This window comes from Esox lucius, chromosome 12 (assembly GCF_011004845.1).
Source record: "Esox lucius isolate fEsoLuc1 chromosome 12, fEsoLuc1.pri, whole genome shotgun sequence".
NCBI classification, from domain to species: domain Eukaryota; kingdom Metazoa; phylum Chordata; class Actinopteri; order Esociformes; family Esocidae; genus Esox; species Esox lucius.
In genome coordinates, this window is record NC_047580.1 from 12,568,632 (window position 1) to 12,591,817 (window position 23,186).

Here is a 23,186-nt window from a genome sequence, read left to right on the forward strand (position 1 = left end):
CTGAAAGTCTTAATATCTAACTTGTAAAGCCCCAGAGCTAACTCAGGCAGCTGAGTACATTTCAGTTAGACAACTTCCATTTTATATTTCCACCTTAAACTGAAGATTCAAGGCGAATATACAAATCCCAGATCTGTGCCCATAGATTTCTACTAAATCATAAAGAGAATAAAACTCATGTAGAGATATTTTTGCAGAGAAGATGGTTGTATTTCACAGATGTGGCCAGTTACATTCTGCATAGCAAACATTTTAAATGGTTAAAACTCTCTCTTCCATTAAAAGTGCTCAACTTAAATCAATAATCTCTGATGAACAGGCTGTGGGATGACATTTATTTTAATTCTTTTTCAATATCATTAATCAGATTCCCAAATGATCCAAAACCATAGGCAGATAGGCAAGTATGTTAGCAGGGTACATGGAAAATAATATATAACTTAAATCACACCAAAAAAAACCCACACCAATTAAAAATATAGTTCAGACACTAAACCTAAATTACAAAACCAAAACAAACATAAAATCTCAACTGCATGCATAATATGTGAATAAAATATCACAACAATCAATAAATATACATTCAGCTATGCAAGTATATCAATGTAAAGCAATCATGATTGTTTGTGTTCGGTTTCAGAGTAACTCTCACCAGGATAGACAGATGTAACAGATGTTGCCAGGCTAACAGATCAATGTATAGTCTCCAAAGCCAGGAGAAATTTAACAGTGTGAAGAGTATGTTGACACACTTCTCTTACGATAAAACACCACAACAAGATAACAAACCTAAAACATAAGTTTGAAATAGCACTAGCTAAAATAATATAAAAACCTATATATATATATATATATTATATGGAAAATCTGAATCAGACCCCTGAGTGAAGTAATGTCTCGTGGACCAACAGACACAGATAAAAGGGCCAACCTGGCTAGTTAAGGTTTGGTAGGGAGCTAGCTGATCATAAACAGGGTTCAGGGCAACGTATTTGCATAATTGTTTTAGCTCCACTGGCATTATGTAACAGTCATCTTCGCCATCTGGTGGACAAAGTGTTCCACTACTCATCCTGGTCCAGGGGAGAAACAGGGTTTAAGTGCTTTTGTTCCAAACCATCATGACCACCAATAATTAAGCTAATCAACATGACTTGCATTAGCTGAATCCAGGGTGTCAGTGTGGGGCTGGAAAAAAACCTTGCATTCCCTGTAGATCTATGAAAACAATTTTGGATGAACACTGCCATTGAAAGCAAATGGAGGGGACCCTCTTCTGTATATCGTCTTCCTCTTCCCCCTAAAAGAGTCTGTGCCTGGCTGTTTTCTGTCCACCATTAAATGCAGCCCTGCTTCCTCCTGCCTGGTTTTCTTCTTTGATGTTCTCCTCACTATCATTATTTATGGCCCAGCTTGGCTTAAGGGGGGTGAGCTCGGGTGCAATCACGTCTCCGTCCTAAAGAAACGTCAGATACAAACCCACAAGATGTGTGTACAATGGTCAATTTTAACCTTGTGTGAGGTGCATGTGAGAGTCATAGTCAGCAGATTTGGACAGGCACCATTTCATCTTCCCCATGATGTTAAACGTACAATTTTGATCTGAAGCAATACATCAATGTAAGAGAACAAGGTCTCAGGCAACCTGACCTGAGGTTTGGAGAAGTTCATGTCCATGCACCACTGGACAAAGTTCTTCTTAGCTGCCTCCAGACTCCTGTCATCTGTCTTTTTACAGTAGACCCTGATCAGTTGCTCAGCAAACCTTTCCGGCAGCAGCCTGGACACCTAAAATAAAAACAAAGTTTTTTTCCGATGTTTCCAGTTTCCAAAAAGGATTGATTGTTTCTTAAAACTGTTTAAGGAGTGCACTGCAGTGGGGACCTGGTGCTTGCGGATCTGGTAGGCATTGGTTATGTCGTCTTTACAGTAGAAACGCACGTTGTTGACTGGATTCTTCTCCTTCATACCCCAGTCCATGTTGATGATCTGAAGGAGAGAAAGACGGAGGTTGAGAGCTGAAGAAGCAAAGAAAAACCATAAAACTGAGAATAACAGTACATGAGCCAAAGGTGACCAGAGAATTCTCTGTAGATGAGGCAGGAGAGGTGGAAGACATTGTGGCCCGCGCTGCGACCAGCTCCATCCTCTCAAACAAAGTACATAGAACTGTGCACCCCAAGAAGTCCACTGTTTTCAAGTACTCAAACTATCTGTTGAAATCGACGTGGACTAGCACAACAGGAATCCAGAAACAGAACAGAGCCTGCGCAGCTTCATCTACCAATTAGGACCACTACAGTATATAAATCCACCATAAATAGACTGTATATACCAGTCGTCTACAATCACCAAGCAGTGTGGAGTCTGAGGATTCGGCAGAAAGCAAAATGCCTATGACTAAACAAACAAAAACATTATCTGGTACAGACACTAATGTGATATGTTGCTTGTCTGAGCATTTTCTGATAATGCATAAGATCAAACTGAAAGTCTGCTCTGTTAATAAGTTGATGAGCCAAATTAAAAAGTTGTTAACCAAGCTTTTTGTTTCACTTTTTTTTTTAAATAACTGTTTAATGTACAAATCTCAAATTAACCTAATTATGCTTATATACCAACCTTATATAAAATATTTGTATTAATCATGTGTTGGTCTGAAGCGTTCCTTGCAAAAAAACAAAATGCTTGAAGAAATTGGATTTAGAAATTCAGAAATTAGATGAATTTGCCAATTTAATATTCATAACAATAGCTATAGTTACAGTTGACTAAGAGATCTCACTCAACACTGTGCTCAAAAAGATGAATGTGTTAATCAACAAAATAATTCCGAAATAATTAAAAAGCCACCACAATTATTAGAAACATTTCCAAGAGGCTGTAGTTAAAAATGAAGGACCAGACACTTACGTTGACAACAAAGTCTTCGGGTTTCAGAGTGACGCCCTGGTGTTCGCTCTGAGGCCTGGACCTCGCCACCATGCCTGCCCAGACCAGGAGCTCTTTCTGAGGTAGAGAACAGGAGGATGAATGACAGACACACAATATGGATCTCATTCAAAGATCACCTTGTAAGCCATGGAAGGATGTTCTCCCTCCAGCCCACCGACACACACCTGTGAGACTTCCACGGGTTTCTCAGCCTGAGTCTGTCCCACACACTTGTAGAGGCGTCGGCAAATTATGTTCTGCAGGATATTTCTGGCCTCAGCCAGCTCAGCGGAAGACGAGTACAGGATCTGCTCAAACACGTGGTCTATAGGAAAGAGAAAGAGGAAAAGAGGAGAGGAACGGGTGGGGAAGGAGAGGCAAGGAATGTGGACAGAAGTTCATCATGAAAATAGGTCCTACATTGCTCAGTTGGTGGAGCGTGGAACTCCAGGGCTGTGCGGGTTTGAATTCCACAGGGTCCAGGATAAAAATGTATCCACTCTACTTTTATTCCCTCTGGATAATAGTATTTGTGTAAATGTAAATGACTACCAACCCTGGAATTGACTACATGGACAAGAAAAATGCAGAATGTGCCAGAGAGAACCGGTCTGGCAAACCAAGTCTGTTTGGCCAACAGTGACACCTGGCATTAAACCTTGAAATGGAGAGATTTGAACATGACCGCATGTAGAAGAGACAACAACCATTCAAACCTTGTGAACACAAGGCCGATTTAAACTACGGGCGGGTTGGTCACATGATGTCAGGGTATATGCACAACTATTTCATTCAATGCTGAAATTCAACTGGCCAAGAACTGTACACTGATCATTCATGTCAGCCCCTGCAGCTGCAGAGATACCCTTGATATAACCTGCATCAAGCCTCACCACATAACATCCGTCAGCATTTCTCTTCAAGATCACATGGGCTCAAACTATTTGTGTTGGGATTTGAAATTATGTTGCAGCGGTTTCCCAGTGTGGAGCTGACAAATTGTATTCTGCCCCGGGTGTCTTTGGCCATTCAAGTACTACAAAAATGTGTGCAGAGTTGAAAAGGTTGAACTGACCCGTGAGTTTAGTGTAGGCCTCCATGTCTTCGATCGCGCCGGAGATGGTGAACATCTTTCCATTTGAACCTTGAATTTGAATGTAGGGGTCTGCCTTAACAAAGGCCTCTGTAATCCTTACAAAAGAACCAAAATAAAACAATTATTTAACATAAAAGAACATAGCATACAGCAGAAAAGCCCCTAAAATTTCTCAAAACCTGTAAGTTAGAAAATCTAAAATTATTTTAAAATAGAATGCAAGATGAGATGAGACTACTTACATGGTTTCAATGATATTGCCGACCTTGTGCTGGTAGGCTCTTCTATGAAGGCAGTTTCGCGTGTGGAACATGTCATACAAATTACCTACTTCCTGTATGCAAATAACACACATGGATAGAACTGCTCAACTAGACAAATCACAAAGTGGAAGAATTAAAAGTTAAATACAAAATGTGAAGTGAAATCAAAGGCCAAGCAGAAGCCTTTACTTTGTCTCGGGTACAGATGAGCTTCTTCCCATCCACCTCACACACACGGGCGAACTTGAGAAAGCGACAGTAGTCAAAATTGTTCTGAATACCCAGGTGGTAGCAGTCCCTATGGGGACAGAATGAGAAACTGTTTGTTTTTTCTGATCGGTTTTTAATGTATGCATTTTGTTAAAAAAAAAATTATCTGCTGAAATACTCTAGGTGCTTTTCAGTGGCTGGTCATTATATGACACTCAATTGTTCCTCCACTGCTTCACACACATTTCAGACAGAGAAGAAATATGCCTATTTCTTAATACTTTTGGCACATTTTGGCATGAGGTAGACTTGCTGTATTCTACCCATTTTGCTATGGGACAATAAATTATTTTGTTTAACACATTTGTCATGGAGATTAAGTAAAGAAATAAAGATTGCAATGGGGTGTGGATATTTATTTCTTCAGTAACGGCATGTATTTGTCAATTCTAAGCCACCAATCAGAAAATGTAGATGACTATGCAAATAATGGAGTGACTGACATAAAAGACCTAGGAATTTATTTTCTATGTGGAAGCCAGTTGAATTGCAACAACAGCAGCAGCTCCCACTCAGACCCACTCGCCCTTCAAACGAGGTGAAGTTTGTATTATAATGGACATTTGGTGGATGGTTCTCTTACTTTCCAGGATGAACCGAATATCGACTGAATGTTTCATTATAAAACAGCTTGCTAACACAACCCCAAGCTTGCTAACACAACAGCCAATGAAAATTATACCTGATGTCCTTGTTTCATACACAAAAAGAATGGTCTACTGAAAGGTAAGTTTCCCAAAGTGCACCCATTTCCCAAATAATACTCTAGGGGTTCTATGTACAGTGAGGGAAAAATGTATTTGATCACCTGCTGATTTTGTACATTTGCCCACTGACAAAGAAATGATCAGTCTATAGTTTTAATGGTAGGTATATCTGAACAGTGAGAGACAGAATAACAGAAAAATCCAGAAAAACGCATGTTATAAAAAAAATATATATAAATTGATTTGCATCCCTGATGATGAGAGGGGTCTGTTTAGAGAGGATTTGCCAAAGTATGTGGTCATTTGTGAGTTTGCATCAATCAAACATCATAAGGCAATGGTTTGTGATCCACCAGAGGATGCTCATAGAATTCCTCCCACCTTATTCACCATTCCTTAACCCAATTGAGGAGTTATTTTCAGCATGGAGGTGGAAGGTGTACGATCGTCAGCCACACATACAGATGACCCTGCTGGCTGCAATGCATGCAGCATGTGAGGACATCACAGTAGACACCTGCAGAGGATGGATAAGGCATTCCAAAAGATTCTTTCAACGCTACATTGCAAGGGAAAATATCCGGTGTGATGTGGATGAGAATATGTGAGCCGACAGACAGGAACATCTGGATGTGTAGAGACAGCCCTACAACAGTGCTTCGGGCAAAGTTGTGCCTTAGGGGAGTTTCCTGTGTTTCTTTCTAATTTAGTTTTTTTTTTTTCTTTGTGCCCCTTGTCTTTTTCTTACTGTAAATTATTTTCTTTTTTTCCTTTTATCATAGGTACAAAAATCCAGAAAATCACATTGTATGATTTTAATTAATGAATTTGCATTTCATTGCATGACATAAGTATTTGATCACCTACCAACCAGTAAGAATTCCAGCTCTCACAGACCTGTTAGTTTTTCTTTAAGAAGCCCTCCTGTTCTCCACTCATTACCTGTATTAAACTGCACCTGTTTGAACTCGTTACCTGTATAAAAGACACCTGTCCACACACTCAGTCAAACAGACTCCAACCTCTCCACAATGGCCAAGACCAGAGAGCTGTGTAAGGACATCAGGGATAAAATTGTAGACCTGCACAAGGCTGGGATGGGCTACAGGACAATAGGCAAGCAGCTTGGTGAGAAGGCAACAACTGTTGGCGCAATTATTAGAAAATGGAAGAAGTTCAAGATGATGGTCAATCTCCCTCGGTCTGGGGCTCCATGTGAGATCTCACCTCGTGGGGCATCAATGATCATGAGGAAGGTGAGGGATCAGCCCAGAATTACACGGCAGGACCTGGTCAATGACCTGAAGAGAGCTGGGACCACAGTCTCAAAAGAAAACCATTAGTAACACATTACGCTGTCATGGATTAAAATCCTGCAGCGCACGCAAGGTCGGCCTGCTCAAGCCAGCGCATGTCCAGGCCCGTCTGAAGTTTGCCAATGACCATCTGAATGATCCAGAGGAGGAATGGGAGAAGGTCATGTGGTCTGATGAGACAAAAATTGAGCTTTTTGGTCTAAACTCCACTTGCCGTGTTTGGAGGAAGAAGGAGGAGTACAACCCCAAGAACACCATCCCAATCGTGAAGCATGGAGGTGGAAACATCATTCTTTGGCGATGCTTTTCTGCAAAGGGGACAGGACGACTGCACCATATTGAGGGGAGGATGGATGGGGCCATGTATCGCGAGATCTTGGCCAACAACCTTCCCTCAGTAAGAGCATTGAAGATGGGTCGTGGCTCGGTCTTCCAGCATGACAACAACCCAAAACACACAGCCAGGGCAATTAAGGAGTGGCTCCGTTAGAAGCATCTCAAGGTCCTGGAGTGGCCTAGCCAGTCTCCAGACCTGAACCCAATAGAAAATCTTTGGAGGGAGCTGAAAGTCCGTATTGCCCAGCGACAGCCCTGAAACCTGAAGGATCTCGAGAAGGTCTGTATGGAGGAGTGGGCCAAAATCCCTGCTGCAGTGTGTGCAAACCTGGTCAAGAACTACAGGAAACGTATCATTTCTGTAATTGCAAACAAAGGTTTCTGTACCAAATATTAACTTCTGCTTTTCTGGTGTATCAAATACTTATGTAATGCAATAAAATACAAATGACTTATTACTTAAAAATCATACAATGTGATTTTCTGGATATTTGTTTTAGATTCCGTCACTCATAGTTGAAGAGTACCTATGATAAAAATACAGACTTCTACATGCTTTGTAAGTGGGAAACACTGCCGATTTTGCAGGTTATCAAATATTTGTTTGTATGTAAATAGTACTGTTGAAACTGATATATGCCATAGAAATGCAGCCTTGTGCATTTTCAATACAGTAACTGTCATCCAAACTGTAGCCTAAGTTTACATCAGGTAATACTGTCAAAGTACACAGTTACATTGACAACATGCCTAAACATTTTGACAACCTTGTTCGTGAACAATGACTCAATGACTTATCATTCTGATGACACTGACATGATCATTGGCATGAATATTTCATTTTGAGAGATGTACTAAGGATTTTTAGTGACTGACTAGCTTTATAAACATATCTATTGTATATTGCAGTTTGTACAAATTGTTCTGAGAAATGCACTTATTGTTTTGCACGTTAGGGATGATGTGAAAAACGCACCAAAGCGACTGAGAAAAACTCTAATGTGCTTCTTCTTGAGCCATTCCTGTTGCCTTGGCTGTGTGTTTTGGGTCATTGTCATGCTGGAATACCCCATCCATGACCCATTTTCAATGCCCTGGCTGAGGGAAGGAGGTTCTCACCCAAGATTTGACGGTACATGGCCCTGTCCATCGTCCCTTTGATGCAGTAAAGTTGTCCTGTCCCCTTAGCCGAAAAACACCCCGAAGCATAATGTTTCCACCTCAATGTTTGATGGTGGGGATGGTGTTCTTGGGGTCATAGGCAGTATTCCTCTTCCTCCAAACACGGAAACTTGAGTTGATGCCAAAGAGCTAGATTTTGGTCTCATCTGACCACAACACATTCACCCAGTTCTCCTCTGTATCATTCAGATGTTCATTGGCAAACTTCATATGAGCCTGTACATGTGCTTTCTTGAGCAGGGGGACCTTGCAGGCACTGCAGGATTTCAGTCCTTCACGACAGTGCGTTACCAATTGTTTTCTTGGTGACTATGGTCCCAGCTGCCTTGAGATCATTGACAAGATCCTCCCGTGTAGTTCTGGGCTGATTCATCACCATTCTCATGATCATTGCAACTCCACAAGGTGAGATCTTGCATGGAGCCCCAGACCAAGGGAGATTGACAGTTCTTTTGTGTTTCTAGCATTTGCAAATATGCTTCTCACCAAGCTGCTTGGTGATGGTCTTGTAGCCCATTCCAGCCTTGTGTAGGTCTACAATAATGTCCCTAACATCCTTGGACAGCTCTTTGGTCTTGGCCATGGTGGAGAGTTTGGAATCTGATTGATTGATTGCTTCTATGGACAGGTGTCTTTTATACAGGTAACAAGCTGAGATTAGGATCACTCCCTTAAAGAGTGTGCTCCTTATCTCAGCTCGTTACCTGTACACAATCTTTCTGATTGAGAGGGGATCAAATACTTATTTCACTCATTAAAATGCAAATCTATTAATAACATTTTTGACATGCATTTTTCTGGATTTCTTTGTTGTTATTCTGTCTCTCACTGTTCAAATAAACCTACCAATAAAATGATAGACTGATAATTTATTTGTCAGTGGGCAAACATACAAAATCAGCAGGGGATCAAATATTTTTTTCCCTCACTGTATCATTGCAATAACTGATTACAGTTAAAGAGATCAACTCTTAACTCAGGGACGAACCTGGCAAAGTAGTCCCACTTGTCCACATCAATGCCGTTCCTTTTGTTGGAAACAATCTCATAGAGGAAGGACTTCTCCTCTGGCCTGCCCTCATATTGCCACTGTGGAGAGGAAACAGATGAATCTTAAGTTTGTATTCAATCCTTAGGCAAAAACATTTGATGATCATATTTTCAAAGTCATTTTGAAAACATCGATTGAAGCCTGATTAATGATTGTGCATATTTAATTAAGTATTTAGTGTTGTGTGTACATTCTGTAGAGCTAGCTAGGTTGCTACTAGCTTTTACCCTGTGGTCTGTGAAGTATACAGGCCATACTTTTGACTGTGATCTTAGCAGGTGGTTGCTAAATCATTCTGCATGGTAGATACAAAGCTAACAGACATTCAAACCGGGTATACCTTTACCGGCTGGCTGTCGGTCTGTCCAATTAACTGACTCCACTGGTTAAGCGTATCAGTGTCCAGGGGTCCAGCGATCTGCTCCTTAATGAAGACCAGGTCATCAGGAAGGACCAGGCCATGTTCCTTCATCACCGACTCCAAATTGTTCACTTGCACCAGGTGATCAAACATGTCCAAGGATGCCTTCTCATGCTGCAACACACACAGACACACACACAATGGACCTATGCACATACACACCTGGCAGACACATTATTCTGCAGGACACTGAAAGAAATATGTATATAGAGGAACAAGAAACCAGGCAAGCCTAGTTCAGCCGGCCCGCAATAGAGAGTTTTGATCGTGAATGCCCTCTTAATATTCAAACCTGGGTCGCCCACCTGAAAGGCTGTGTCGTTAACCACTACACCACAGAACTGTAGATTTGCTCGGTGTCGGTATATGTGAATATTTCGTTGGACACTAATAACCACTGTGTTAAACTAAGTAACGTTTCTTAAGTTTACCTCCACCACAAATAGTATCTATGAACTGTATGACTTTTGCCACAGGCTGTTTTAAAAGCTCATTAGCCAGTAATACAGCTCTAGAAATAATTAAGAGACCACTCCTATCATCATCATCATCACCATCCGCTTATCCGGTATCGGGTTGTGGGGGCAGCAGCTCCAGCAGGGGACCCCAAAAGTCCCTTTCTCGAGCTGAAGTCGTGCAAAACTAGAAAAAAGCCCTTCATAAATGACAAGCAAAGAAAAGCCAGGCTGAAGTTTGCAAAAGACCATAAGGATTGGCCAGTAGAGCAATGGAGTAAGGTCATCTTCTCTGACGAGTCAAATTTTCAGCTTTGCCCAACACCTGGTCGTCTAATGGTTAGAAGGAGACCTGGAGAGGCCTACAAGCAGAGGCGTCACTAGGATCACAATACATTAGGAGTGTAACCCACCCCCCTGCCCCGCCCATGACAAAAAATACAGGGTTTTGAATGTACATGTGGCTATATCCCCAGATGCCCAGGCCTAACAACGTCACTGCCTACAAGCCACAGTGTCTTGCACCCACTGTGAAATCTGGTGGAGGATCAGCAAGACTGGAATCTGGCAGATTTGTCTTTGTTAAGGACGTATGAATCAAGCCAAGTACCAAGTTATTCTGGAAGAACCCCTGCTTCCTTCTGCTCTGACAATGTTCCACAACTCTGATAAATGTTTTTTCCAGCAGTACAATGCTCCATGCCACACAGCCAGGTCAATCAAGGTGTGGATGGAGGACCACCCGATCAAGACCCTGTCATAGCCAGCCCAATCTCCAGACCTGAACTCCATTGAAAACCTCTGGAATTTGATCAAGAGGAAGATGGATGGTCACAAGCCATCAAACAAAGCCGAGCTACTTCAATTTTTGTGCCAGGAATGGCATAAAGTCACCCAACAGCAATGTGACAGACTGGTGGAGAGCATGCCAAGATGTATGAAAGCTGTGATAAAAAAATCTGGGTTATTCCACCAAATATAGATTTCTGAAAACATTAGTATTTTGTTGTTGAAGAATGAATATGAATTTGTTTTCTTTGCATTATTTGAGGTCTGAAAACAATGCATCATTTTTGGGTTATTTTGTCCAGGAATACTGACTTTTTGTCAAGTGAAAAGACAAGAGAATCGTGTAGCCAGCGAAGTGTTTGTCTATCCTGAACAAACCCTAATATCCACCAGAACCGTTTTATTTTAGGCTTCCTTCTACGTAGCTACGTAAGGTTGTAGCCAGCAAAGTTTTTGCCTGTCCTGAACAAATCCTCAGGCATAATGTGTTTTGACAATGACGGGAGTCGAACGCGAACTGTTGTTGTTCCGTAGGCCGCGTCTCTGACCACTACGCTATTTATCAAGGGGTAGTTAGTCAGTCAGTAAGAGACATTTGCTCTTCTAGGCCGGCTCCGCTCCACGGTCCGGCAAAAATGAGAGAAAATAAGGAGAGAAAAGTCTTACCTTCCACTTTGATCCTGGATGTATTTTTGGGATGAACATCCCATCAAACATATGAGAGAAAGGACCATGACCTGGAGATTGAGAAAGGAAGATTAAAAAAGTGGTAGATTTTTTTGTGTATACTTTATTGTGTGTGTCAGTTGGAATTAAAAGCATTTAATTCTGGAAGTAAGCTGAAATTACAATTTAAATTAAATAACTCAAACAGAATAAATTTGATTTCTCAGTAAATGTCTAAGATATTCATTTTAAATGCAGGGGTGTTATAATGTAAATAACTTCCTGAACTCAATTATATCAAGGAGTCAGAATCTCATTTATCATATAGGATTGTAAAATCAGCATAACTTTGACTCATTAACTACATTTAGAAATAGAGTATTTTACTTGGTGTAAAGATGCTGCTTATAGTAGAACATACAGGGCCAGAACACTAAATCAGGAATGATCTTGAATGCGTGTTTTGACTCATTTAAGACCTCACTTACGCATTGGGCAGACTCAAACCAGACAGATTCTGGACAGAAATGTCTTACCCTTATATAAATCAGCTTATTCCAGGGGAAAGAAATCCACATTTTTGTTGCATTCAGAAATGTGGGTGTGTTTGCGTGTGCGTCTCACCCAGGTCGTGACAGAGCCCAGCGATCTGAACACACAGTATGTCTCTACGGGTGATGAGGAGCTCCGGTTGTCTTTCATTCAACTCCTGGACCAACCGACCTGCCAGGTGTCCAACCCTGAATCACACCAACACAATACCAACCAATTAAAACTATTTCACAACCTAAAAAACCTGATCAACAAAAACAGTGAACACTTAAAACAACCAATTTTTAAATTGGTGCAGGCTCTTCTAACCACACTGGTACATCCCAATTTCATGGATTTAAAACCACACACGCACCTTTTCGCTACATTGTACTCAGACACCCACACTGGTTCCATATGAGGGATACACACACCCTGCTACGTACCCGATGGAGTGTTCAAAGCGGTTGTGGGAGGCTCCAGGGAAGACAAAGTATGTTCCTCCCAGCTGCTTAATGTGGCGGAGCCTCTGGAACTGAGGGGTGTCGATGATACGGACCAGCAGAGGATGCATCTCTATGTGGCCATGGATGGGGTCATTAAACACCTGTTGGAAACAATATTACTACTACCATTACTGCTGATACTAATACTACTATATCACCCTCTCGCTGAAATAGTGGGTGCACCCCTAGTAATGTGGCGGTGGGCAGTGTCATTGGCAGCCAATTAAATTGCAACAATTCAGGAAAAACAGGCAATACAGGTCACTTGGGACAAAAATAATCCTGCCATGCTGAATAGATTTTTGCTGTGTTTAGCGGCCCTCAGGGATAAGGCTTGGGATTAGGATTAGTAGACTATGGTCATTATTTCAAGACACCTTCAAACTGCAAAGTAAAATGCTGCACTTAGGGATTTATTACAATACGATAAATTTACGGTACTGAATTTACATTTCATTGGCACTATAACAATACATTTCCTTAATACATATTAAACAGAGCTTTAAAAAACAGGAAATAAAGAACATGGTAGAAGAGCTAATATAATTCTCCCATTCATTCACCCAATTTCTGTTCCTTCCTCACTCCCACTCTCTAACGTTTGGGACCAGGTGTTAGTTGTGCTGTGTGTGTTACCTTGATGTTCTCAGCTCCTATCTGCCACAGCTTCCTCAGGCAGTGCAGAATCTGCAGCCGCATGCCAAGAGGCCTTGGGAGGGGGAGATAAAAAGGATGGGAAAGAAGAAAGTGCGTGGGTGGGTGTGTGTGTGTGTGTGCAAGCTCACATAAAACCACAATCAGATCATATTCTTGAAGGCAATTACTAAAACTCTGTCACAACAAATAAACCAAGTTTGTTACATGGTGCACATGCGGCTAAAGATTGGCAGACTTAAACCATCACACCCAAAGTCATACTGAAACCACCGAAAACAAACACACGCATGTACCTTACACCAATATCCTCCAGCTGTCTCTCTGTAAGGTATCGTAACCCCACTCCTGTTATTTGTTGCTCTGTGTGGGGAGACAAAAAGAATAGGTCATCTTACCTCAGGTCCTCTATAGCAAATGTTCTGGGTAACTTTTCCTATAGGTAGGAAAATGTACACAAAAAGATTTTGGGTAAAAGTGTCCCGTCATACAAGTTTATCTGGCTGAAACAACACTGACTCTAGCTAGCACATGCCAGAAAGGGAAGTAAGAAAGCCGGGGGGCCCCCATACATGGATGGTTTGAAGCCATTTTGATTCTGGCCTAGCATGACATCCCAGATACATTGAGGATATCCTGCATTGGTTACAATAAACAGCGCCAAAACATGCTTCGGTTTAGAGTCTTGTGGTGAGTTGTTGCATATCATTAGAAAAATGTCAACGTGACCGCAAGATTGCCGAACAGAGAACATAGTGTTCAGGATCTCAAGGCCAGCTGAGAACAAAGAGCCAACTTGGGTTAGACGGGCGGATGTTTGGTAGAGCTGCCTTGTTTCGTTGCGCTCTAGCAACTTTGTGCCTTAGTTCAGGGGCCACCTGTATTTGTATTAGAGTTTCTATCAGTATACCAAAACTCTGGACAACAAGCCTAACTAGTGTAGTTAAATAACACTTTTTCAATCAGCGTGTGAAGGGAGGTAAGAGGTCACCTAAATATGCATTATTTAACAGACAAAACTGCTGCAAACTCATATTTGGTTGTCAGTCAGGGTATACATTTCCCTACAACATGACATAATACCAGAAATATGTGAGAAAAGTTAGTGATTTGAAGAACTATGCCTACTGTTAAATGTTCCCAGCTAGGGTACTACTATTCTTTTTTTTTTTAACAGTTGTCAAGTGATCTTCATTTTAGTGTCGTAGACACTTAATTGAATGCCTGGAAAATGTAGGCCACTTGTCTGCTTTCAATCTATATTGTTGCATATTTCTGTCACTGGATGTTTTCAGATTTTCATCCAAAACAAAGTTTAAATGATAATCAAAAGATCACAAATAGCCTAAGTTCACAGGCACCCAAACTACCACAAGCAGTCACCGAAGAGGAAGGATACCTTTTCCGACATCCCCCTGTCCACACTGCTGGATCCCCAGGCATTGTCAATATCACCACCATGATTCAAACTCCCATCCACAGTGATGCAGTACTGACACAAAGATCTCCATTAGGTTTAGGCCCAGCCATAGAAATGGGCATTTGAAAACCTAAAATACTTAAATATCAATTGTTTGTGAGTCTGGTCTACCAGTTCAAGATTAGACTGTTTCAAATTGTGGGACCTTTTAATCTCTCTGCCTGCAATCCTCTTCCCAAAACCCAGCAAACCATAAGTATCTACCTTCACTCTCTTATCCAAGCACAAAATTGAGAACCCCCACCATACTTTTAACATGGTATTTTTCTTTTGCTAGCATCAGCTAAGCATTTATGTTGTGGCTACTGTAGTAGCATTTCAACTAAAACATATGATATTTGCCAAACTGGAACTAGCAAAAAAGTGCAATGCTGCATGTCTACCACAGATCTCCCCTGACTAATTGTCATGGATGAACATCCCTAGTCACAATGCTTTGATAATTAATGCATTTGTTCTCTTATTCTTTGAATTAGGGAAACATTTAAAATAGATTACAAAATGTCTCACTTTCAACATTCGATATGTTATGTCATGCCAAATATTGGCTCATTTTGGATTTCACGAGAGCTACACATTCCAGAAAAGTAGGGACAGGTAGCAATAAGAGGCCGGAAAAGTTAAATGTACAGATAAGGAACAGCTGGAGGACCAATTTGCAACTTATTATGTCAATTGGCAACATGATTGGGTATAAAAAAAGAGCCTCTCAGAGTGGCAGTGTCTCTCAGAGGTCAAGACGGGCAGAGGATCACCAATTTCCCCAATGTTGCGGCGAAAAATAGTGGAGCAATATCAGAAAGGAGTTTCTCAGAGAAAAATTGCAAAGAGTTTGAAGTTATCTACAGTGCATAATATCAACCAAAGATTCAGAGAATCTGGAACAATCTCTGTGCGTAAGGGTCAAGGCCGGAAAACCATACTGGATGCCATGATCTTCGGTCCCTCAGACGGCACTGAATCACATACAGGAATGATACTGTAATGAAATCACAACATGGGCTCAGGAATACTTCCAGAAAACATTGTCGGTGAACACAATCCACCGTGCCATTCGCCGTTGCCGGCTAAAACTCTATAGGTCAAAAAAGAAGCAGTATCTAAACAGGATCCAGAAGCGCAGGCGTTTTCTCTGGGCCAAGGATCATTTAAAATGGACTGTGGCAAAGTGGAAAAGTGTTCTGTGGTCAGACGAATAAAAATTTGAAGTTCATTTTGGAAAACTGGGACGCCATGTCATCTGGACTAAAGAGGACAAGGACAACCCAAGTTGTTATCAGCGCTCAGTTCAGAAGCCTGCATCTCTGATGGTATAGGGTTGCATGAATGCGTGTGGCATGGGCAGCCTACACATCTGGAAAGGCACCATCAATGCTGACAGTTATATCCAAGTTCTAGAACAACATATGTTCCCATCCAGATGTCGTCTCTTTCAGGGAAGACCTTGCATTTTGCCATGACATCAATTACAATGTCATGGCTGCATAGAAGAAGGATCCGGGTAATGAAATGGCCAGCCTGCAGTCCAGATCTTTCACCCATAGAAAACATTTGGCGCATCATAAAGAGAAAGGTGCGACAAAGATCTAAGACAATTGAGCAACTAGAAGCCTGTATTAGACAAGAATGGGACAACATTCCTATTCATAAACGTGAGCAACTTGTCTCCTCAGTCCCCAGACATTTGCAGTCTGTTATAAAAAGAAGAGGGGATGCCACACAGTGGTAAACATGGCCTTGTCCCAACTTTTTTGAGATGTGTTGATTGCCATGAAATTTAAAATCAACTTATTTTTCCCTTAAAGTGATACATTTTCTCAGTTTAAACATTTGATATGTCATCTGTTGTATTCTGAATAAAATATTGATATTTGAAACTTCCACATCATTGCATTCTGTTTTTATTCACAATTGTACAGTGTCCCAACTTTTTTGGAATTGGGTTTGTACTTTTATGTCAGTGCTTGATTATGGTGATCAGCCACAGTGTTGAAACCTCTAGATGCAGTCTATCATTCCGCACTCATCATTGTCTTTTGTAAACTCTAGTTGGCTGGGACTCCCTGATTTCCAGCCCACAGTGTGGTTAGGGAGGTCCCCACCCTAACCACACCGTAGCCTAAACATCATCTAGGACAAGACCTTGAAAACCTTGTGTGTGAATCAGGATTGGATAAAAGACATGCACACCCCACAGCTCTCCAGATAGAGGAGCTGATGGTTTTTTTTTTATACAGAAGCCCTTTACATAGCAGTTATTCTAGTTGTTGCATTGATCAAGAGCACAACAGCAATACCCAACAACTTTCAAAAACAAACAATTAATTCCACAGTATTGACCCCATTTGAACAGTCAACATCTTAATTCAAGCAGTTCATGCTCAAAAATCTACAAATGTCAGTGAACAAAAGCTGTAAGTGAGAGTGAGCCAAATTCTTCCACATGGAGATGAAGGCTTTATGATCTACAGTACAACAGGAAAAGATAACTTGCAGTCATTGCTCTCAAGCAGTTAGAAAGGGGGTGTAATGCCACGATTACAAGTGGACCTTGTGATTTGCTTAACTGTTTATTACATAATTTGTTTACTCGGGTTCCCTTTATTTAATATTAGGTTGTTGTTTTTTTAAACATGCAAAAAGACCATGGGTGATAGCGAAGTACAGTAGCTAACTAGCCAACAAGACATGCACAACATTGATCAGAACAATCTACCTCTGAATTTCTCCTCCCAGGCGCCAAGACCATTCAGAACCAAGTATCGGCAAGTGTCCTCCACACCCCACTGTCTGAAGTCCCCGTCCATGAACGACAGCTCAGAAAGGCGCTTCTCCGGGGTTTTCAAATTATCACTGTCAGCAGTCAGCAAATCTTCTCTGGGACGCTTTCGACTATCCATATTGATCGATGATAGAAAAGCAACAGTAAACAATATAAAGCCGGTACCTCGTGAGTAATCGACACTTTCCCGCGAAATATTGTCAAACACTAGGGCGATTAAGTATTTTCTACTACACTGGTATTATAATCGAAACCAGCCACTGTGCTTGCCGTCTTATCCTGGGCTGACAGACTGGAGGGCGGAGCGATCAAAGACCTTATTCGAGAGAGATATTCTATATTCCAAACTGACAAAGCTATGCCACAGTAGACAAAAGCAATGTGTTAGGAAATGTGCTTTTTGAATCAGAGCAATAAACTAAAACGTGTACGTGTATTAGAGGTTAAATCTGAAATCCAGAAATGCTTCACAATCTTTTAATACAATGTTAGTACTCTAATATGTAAATATTTACGCGACGTCATAGGTTAAACATTATCTGGGGGGGGCTTGATAACGGAAAACAGACGGCAATTAGAAATGGAATGGAACGTAAATGTGAACATTCCTAATTGAACAACATGCAATTCAGTTCTAGCGTAAAAAACTACAACATAACTAAAGAATTACGTGGAACAACTATAAAACCCAAGCGTTGAAAGCCTCTTCCTTCAGTTTTTCTTGAAATCTAAAAGCAATTATTTATCCCAACTACGTGAATGTATGGAACTGACATGTTTCAACTGTTGTGGAAAACCATATCCCCTAGTTAAGTGCTTTTGAATGTGGCACATGCGCAGTTTCACGCAGCACGACCTCCTGCACATGGGGAACACTCATGTAAGTGTGATCCAGGAAGCGTTTTCTGCGTGTCTTCATTCTAAACCATCTTTGAATGTTGTCTTTTGGAACTGTAATGACTCCACTTCAGCAGTAGAGGGAGACATTTATTGAGTTTGGAAAAAACACGAATAGAATATAAGAAACTTAGAGCTCGACCATCCTCGGAGGTTCATTTAGGACACAAGTAGATGTGTCCCGGTTTGCCCGGGAATGTCACGGTTTCAAGCTGGGTCTCCCGGATTCCGACAAATATCTGTAAAACACAAAAATGTCCCGGTTTCCGACATTCACTACCAAATTGTCCCGGTTTTCACCACAATCAAAAAAAATGAATTGGCCAATAATTATGATCGGAGCAAAACGAAAAGCTGCATAGAACTGCGTAGCAAAGCAACAATTCTCACCAAAGCTCAAAGCGCCTCCCGCTCCACCCACCACAAACACCCATGATGACCAAGCGTGTACATGTTCGCGTGCTTTAACGTGAGGTTACACAAGGGTCCCGGTTTGGGGGTTTGAAAATGTGGTCACCCTGTAAACCTATTGCTGGCCAATAATCTGTTAAAACGGCAAGTGGCAAAAGCTATACAGTTCATAGATGCTATTTGTGGTGTAAGTTACCTTAATAAGAAACTTTAGTCAGTTTAACACAATGATTAATGATGTCTAGCTGAGCCAATGCTTGCAATTTCCTCGTAGTTCACATGGCGTACTGGTTAGCTATTCAGCTTGTATGGACGACCGTCTAATTTTTTTTTTACAAGAGTACACTTCAGTTCTGTTAATACACGTTCTGCTGCCCACGTTATTTCAGTAAAAATGTAAAGGGTGGAATAAAAGTAGCATTTGGAGACTATATGGAAGTATTTTATTAAGAGTAAATTCGTTGGCTTAATTTGTAGGATTATCTTTGATGTTAAGTGTTTTGACCCTGGTTTGATTCCCCTCTCAGACTTGTCTATCTTCGCCTCTCAGAAATACTTAACGACTCGTTACTTTTCAGTTGTCCACAACAATATATATATCCACTCTGTAATACCATGAATCTCATATATTTAAGAGAATTATAATTGTATAATTGTTTTACGTTATATATCTTTTATACTGTTATTGTTTTCTAAAGCAAAGAGCACAAAAATAACTTATTTATTCACTCTGCTCTGCTCTATTACGCAATATATATATACTATTTTAAATTGTTTATTGAAATAAACCGATGTACTACTTTAAATTGTTTATTGAAATAAACCGATGTACTATTTTAAATTGTTTATTGAAAGAAACCTATGTCTTCACAAACATTAGCATCAGTTAAGCGAAAAGTAGCCTGATGTTCGCTTGGTGAAAGTCTGCAATTAGCCTACATAACAGTTAACTTAATCGTTGTAATCGAACAGCTATATTTCCAGTCAAATCACTGTATTTCAATTTTAATAATTATGATTAACGAAAAGAAGGATTCACTTGTGTAGCCTAATAATTAAATATAACCTACGTTATAAGAAATAACAGTTAATCTCTTCCACTTAAAACAATATTACATTTTTTATTGCAACATGTCGAAGTGTAATTACAAAAGGTATTACTTTACAAAATTAATAGGATTATAACAGTGGTGGATTTAATGTTTTTGGGACCCTAGGCAGAGACTGGTTGAGGCCCATACATCATCTATGTTTTACCTTATTGTCCTCGTCAAAACCATATTGGCAACATTGTAAACATACCTCCTTTCTCTATTGTTGAATGGAACTGCCACTTCCAAAGACACTTGCATTGCTGCCCCTTTCAGTCGAGTAAATCATTAGTTTAAAAATAATTACCTGAAGGGTACATACTGCTTTATAAACTACGACTACAGTGAAGCACAAAACACTTAGCCACTTTGTTCAAGTGTACTGTTTCTTAATGATGATCAATCAAGTACATTCATATACCTTTTTTTTCCCACTCTTCTGCACCTTTCTTTATCTGTCAGCTGGGAGGGCCACATATACCTGGATCAGACATTATATTATGTGTCATTAAACTACATTACATTACACAAGAGATTTCTTGGGGAGACGGGAGGGGGAAGAGATCAACAATGCTAATATGTCACTATCGCAGTCACCATTATTATCAACATTGGCATCATTGTAAACAAAATATATGTGATGTTAGAAAAGAAAGACATGATGGAGTTGAATTAGTGTCCTCATAACCTCTGTCTGGTGTTCATTCATGATGGTCCTTTTCATTTCAGTGACAATGATGAGTCAGTTTACAGGGAGGAGGTCAAGCACTGGGCAGCATGGTGCGCTGACAACCTGGCCCTCAACGCAAAGAAAACCAAAAAAGAAAACCAAAGAGCTCATTGTGGATTACAGGAAGTCTAAAGGCTGCAGTCACACCCCAGTCCTAATCTATGATACTGAGGTGGAGCGTGTGTCCAGCTTCAAATTCCTGGGTGTCCACATCTGAGGACCTCTACTGGACCCTCAACACCTCACCTGGTCAAAATGCCCCGTTGCGGGCGGTCCCTTGGCACTGGAATTCGATAGTGATTTCGGTAGTACATTATCACATGGGCCTGTATCTGTAGAACATTGAGACTTCAGCCTGTAGCTCCAGTACATTATCACATGGGCCTGTATCTGTAGAACATTGAGACTTCAGCCTGTAGCTCCAGTATATTATCACATGGGCCTGTATCTGTAGAACATTGAGACTTCAGCCTGTAGCTCCAGTACATTATCACATGGGCCTGTATCTGTAGAACATTGAGACTTCAGCCTGTAGCTCCAGTATATTATCACATGGGCCTGTACCTGTAGAACATTGAGACTTCAGCCTGTAGCTCCAGTATATTAAAACATGGGCTTGTATCTGTAGAACATTGAGACTTCAGCCTGTAGCTCCAGTACATTATCACATGAGCCTATATCTGTAGAACATTGAGACTTCAGCCTGTAGCTCCAGTACATTATCAAATGGGCCTGTGTCTGGAGAACATTGAGACTTCAGCCTGTAGCTCCAGTATATTATCACATGGGCCTGTACCTGTAGAACATTGAGACTTCAGCCTGTAGCTCCAGTATATTAAAACATGGGCTTGTATCTGTAGAACATTGAGACTTCAGCCTGTAGCTCCAGTACATTATCACATGAGCCTATATCTGTAGAACATTGAGACTTCAGCCTATAGCTCCAGGATATTATCACATGGGCCTGTATCTGTAGAACATTGAGACTTCAGCCTGTAGCTCCAGTACATTATCACATGGGCCTGTGTCTGGAGAACATTGAGACTTCAGCCTGTAGATCCAGTATATTATCATGTGGTCCTGTATCTGTAGAACATTATGATTTCAGCCTGTAGCTCCAGTACATTATCACATAGGCCTGTATCTGTAGAATATTATGATTTCAGCCTTTAGCTCCAGTGTATTATCATGTGGTCCAGCAGGTGCAGACAAAGTAGTTGAGGACCGAAATGTCGGTGGCTTTGTCCTCGACTGAAATCTTTAATGTATGACATGCTATGCATTATTATTCCCTAATGTAGATGTTTACAAATCTCAAGGAAAATTACACTGTATATGATGTGGAATGTGACTGGTTGAATCTGAACAGTTATAACTCTTATTACACATGGCGAGCACACTAATGTAACTAAAGACTGAATGTTTTTCATATTTTATTATTTATTCCCGAAATAATCCATTTGTTATTAACTTAAATATCTACATGAAACCCCAAGACAATAATGGGTCTATTTCAACATCTAGAGACATTATGATAAACGGTCATGGTAAAGAGGTTGACTTAGATATAATTTTAACTAAACTACCTCAAAAAAAGACTTCATGAGCGCACTCAGTCCAGGCAAAACAAATATTACAGTATATCATTAGCTACTGTCTAAAATTTCAATTTGGCTGACCTGAGCCTGACTGGAATGGAATCAGAATATACAACCGCAGTTCCAAAAATATTGGGATGATGTGTTAAATGTAGATAAATACAGAATGCAATATTGTGCAAATCATTTAAACCCTATATTCAATAGAGAATAGTACAAAAACAACATATCAAAACTGAGACATTTTATTCTTTCTTGAAAAATACATGCCCACTCTGAATTTGATGCAAGCAACATGTAAGAAATACCTTTGAGTAGTGGACTACTCCGATGGAGCTTCTAAGTGACAACGCCACCCAATTTGTCAGCGCCGAGTTTAGTGAGTTCAAAAAGAAGCATGGTTTCATCCATACCACCTCCAGTCCTCATTATTCACAGGCAAATTGTGCAGTAGAGAGAGCTGTTGGTACAGCAAAACATATGACTCAAACAACCGGATCCTTACATTGCTCTGATGTGCTACAGAGCCACACCCATCAACGCAACTGGAGCAAGTCCAGCACAAATTTTGACCAAAAGCCTGATTCAGATGACCATACCTATATTGGACAAAAACCTGGGACCCAAATGCATCAGTCCTGGAAAAGTGAAACAGGAGGACTAGAAAGCCAAATGAGCTTACCAGTTTTTCTAAACCAGGAGGCATTCCGTGAGCCCCTTACCTGAACTTCAGGCTGGACAGAGAGTGAGGGTGAAACTGGATGGGACAAAGGATGGGAAAAAGGATGGAAAACACCAGGGGTAAGCTATTTTAAGCTTCAGCCAGACAACTGTCCGCGTTGTCTCGCTATGTTACTGGCAAGCTAACCTAGAGTGACCAGACGTCTCTGATTCAAGCTGGGTGTCCCAGGTCCCGGCAAATATCTCCAAAACACTAAAATATCCCGGTTTTTGACATTCACTACCAAATTGTCCTGTTTTCACCACATTTAAAATATTAATAATAATAACACTGCAATG

At 40.7% G+C, this 23,186-nt stretch overlaps 1 protein-coding gene across 2 annotated transcripts; it reads right to left on the bottom strand.

Moving 5' to 3' along the window:
• Positions 1-321: 321 nt before the first annotated feature.
• On the bottom strand, positions 322-17,710 carry LOC105013927 (deoxynucleoside triphosphate triphosphohydrolase SAMHD1). Of its 2 annotated transcripts, none has more exons than XM_029124063.2 (16): positions 17,374-17,710; positions 13,474-13,540; positions 13,160-13,232; positions 12,464-12,624; positions 12,111-12,226; positions 11,487-11,557; positions 9,502-9,690; positions 9,093-9,193; positions 4,483-4,591; positions 4,273-4,364; positions 4,010-4,125; positions 3,120-3,259; positions 2,914-3,009; positions 1,885-1,989; positions 1,651-1,788; positions 322-1,456 (listed from the first exon to the last, which is right to left on the bottom strand). In XM_029124063.2, exons 1-16 carry the CDS (start codon positions 17,555-17,557, stop codon positions 1,301-1,303), a joined length of 1,914 nt encoding a protein of 637 aa, XP_028979896.2. In that variant the 5' UTR covers positions 17,558-17,710; the 3' UTR covers positions 322-1,300. The 2 variants fall into 2 exon arrangements, with proteins under 2 accessions (XP_028979896.2, XP_028979895.2); XM_029124062.2 differs by having other exon boundaries at positions 9,496-9,690.
• Between the last annotated feature and the right edge of the window lie 5,476 nt (positions 17,711-23,186).

Excerpts from the sequence above, each read along its gene's own strand:
- LOC105013927 (XM_029124062.2), bottom strand. The coding sequence starts at position 17,557 with ATGGATAGTCGAAAGCGTCCCAGAGAAGATTTGCTGACTGCTGACAGT. Across the intron at positions 12,625-13,159 it reads TAGGAGCTGAGAACATCAAG|GTGTTTAATGACCCCATCCA; the intron begins GTAACACACACA and ends TGTTTCCAACAG. Across the intron at positions 9,194-9,495 it reads CCGACAGCCAGCCGGTAAAG|TGGCAATATGAGGGCAGGCC; the intron begins GTATACCCGGTT and ends TCCTCTCCACAG.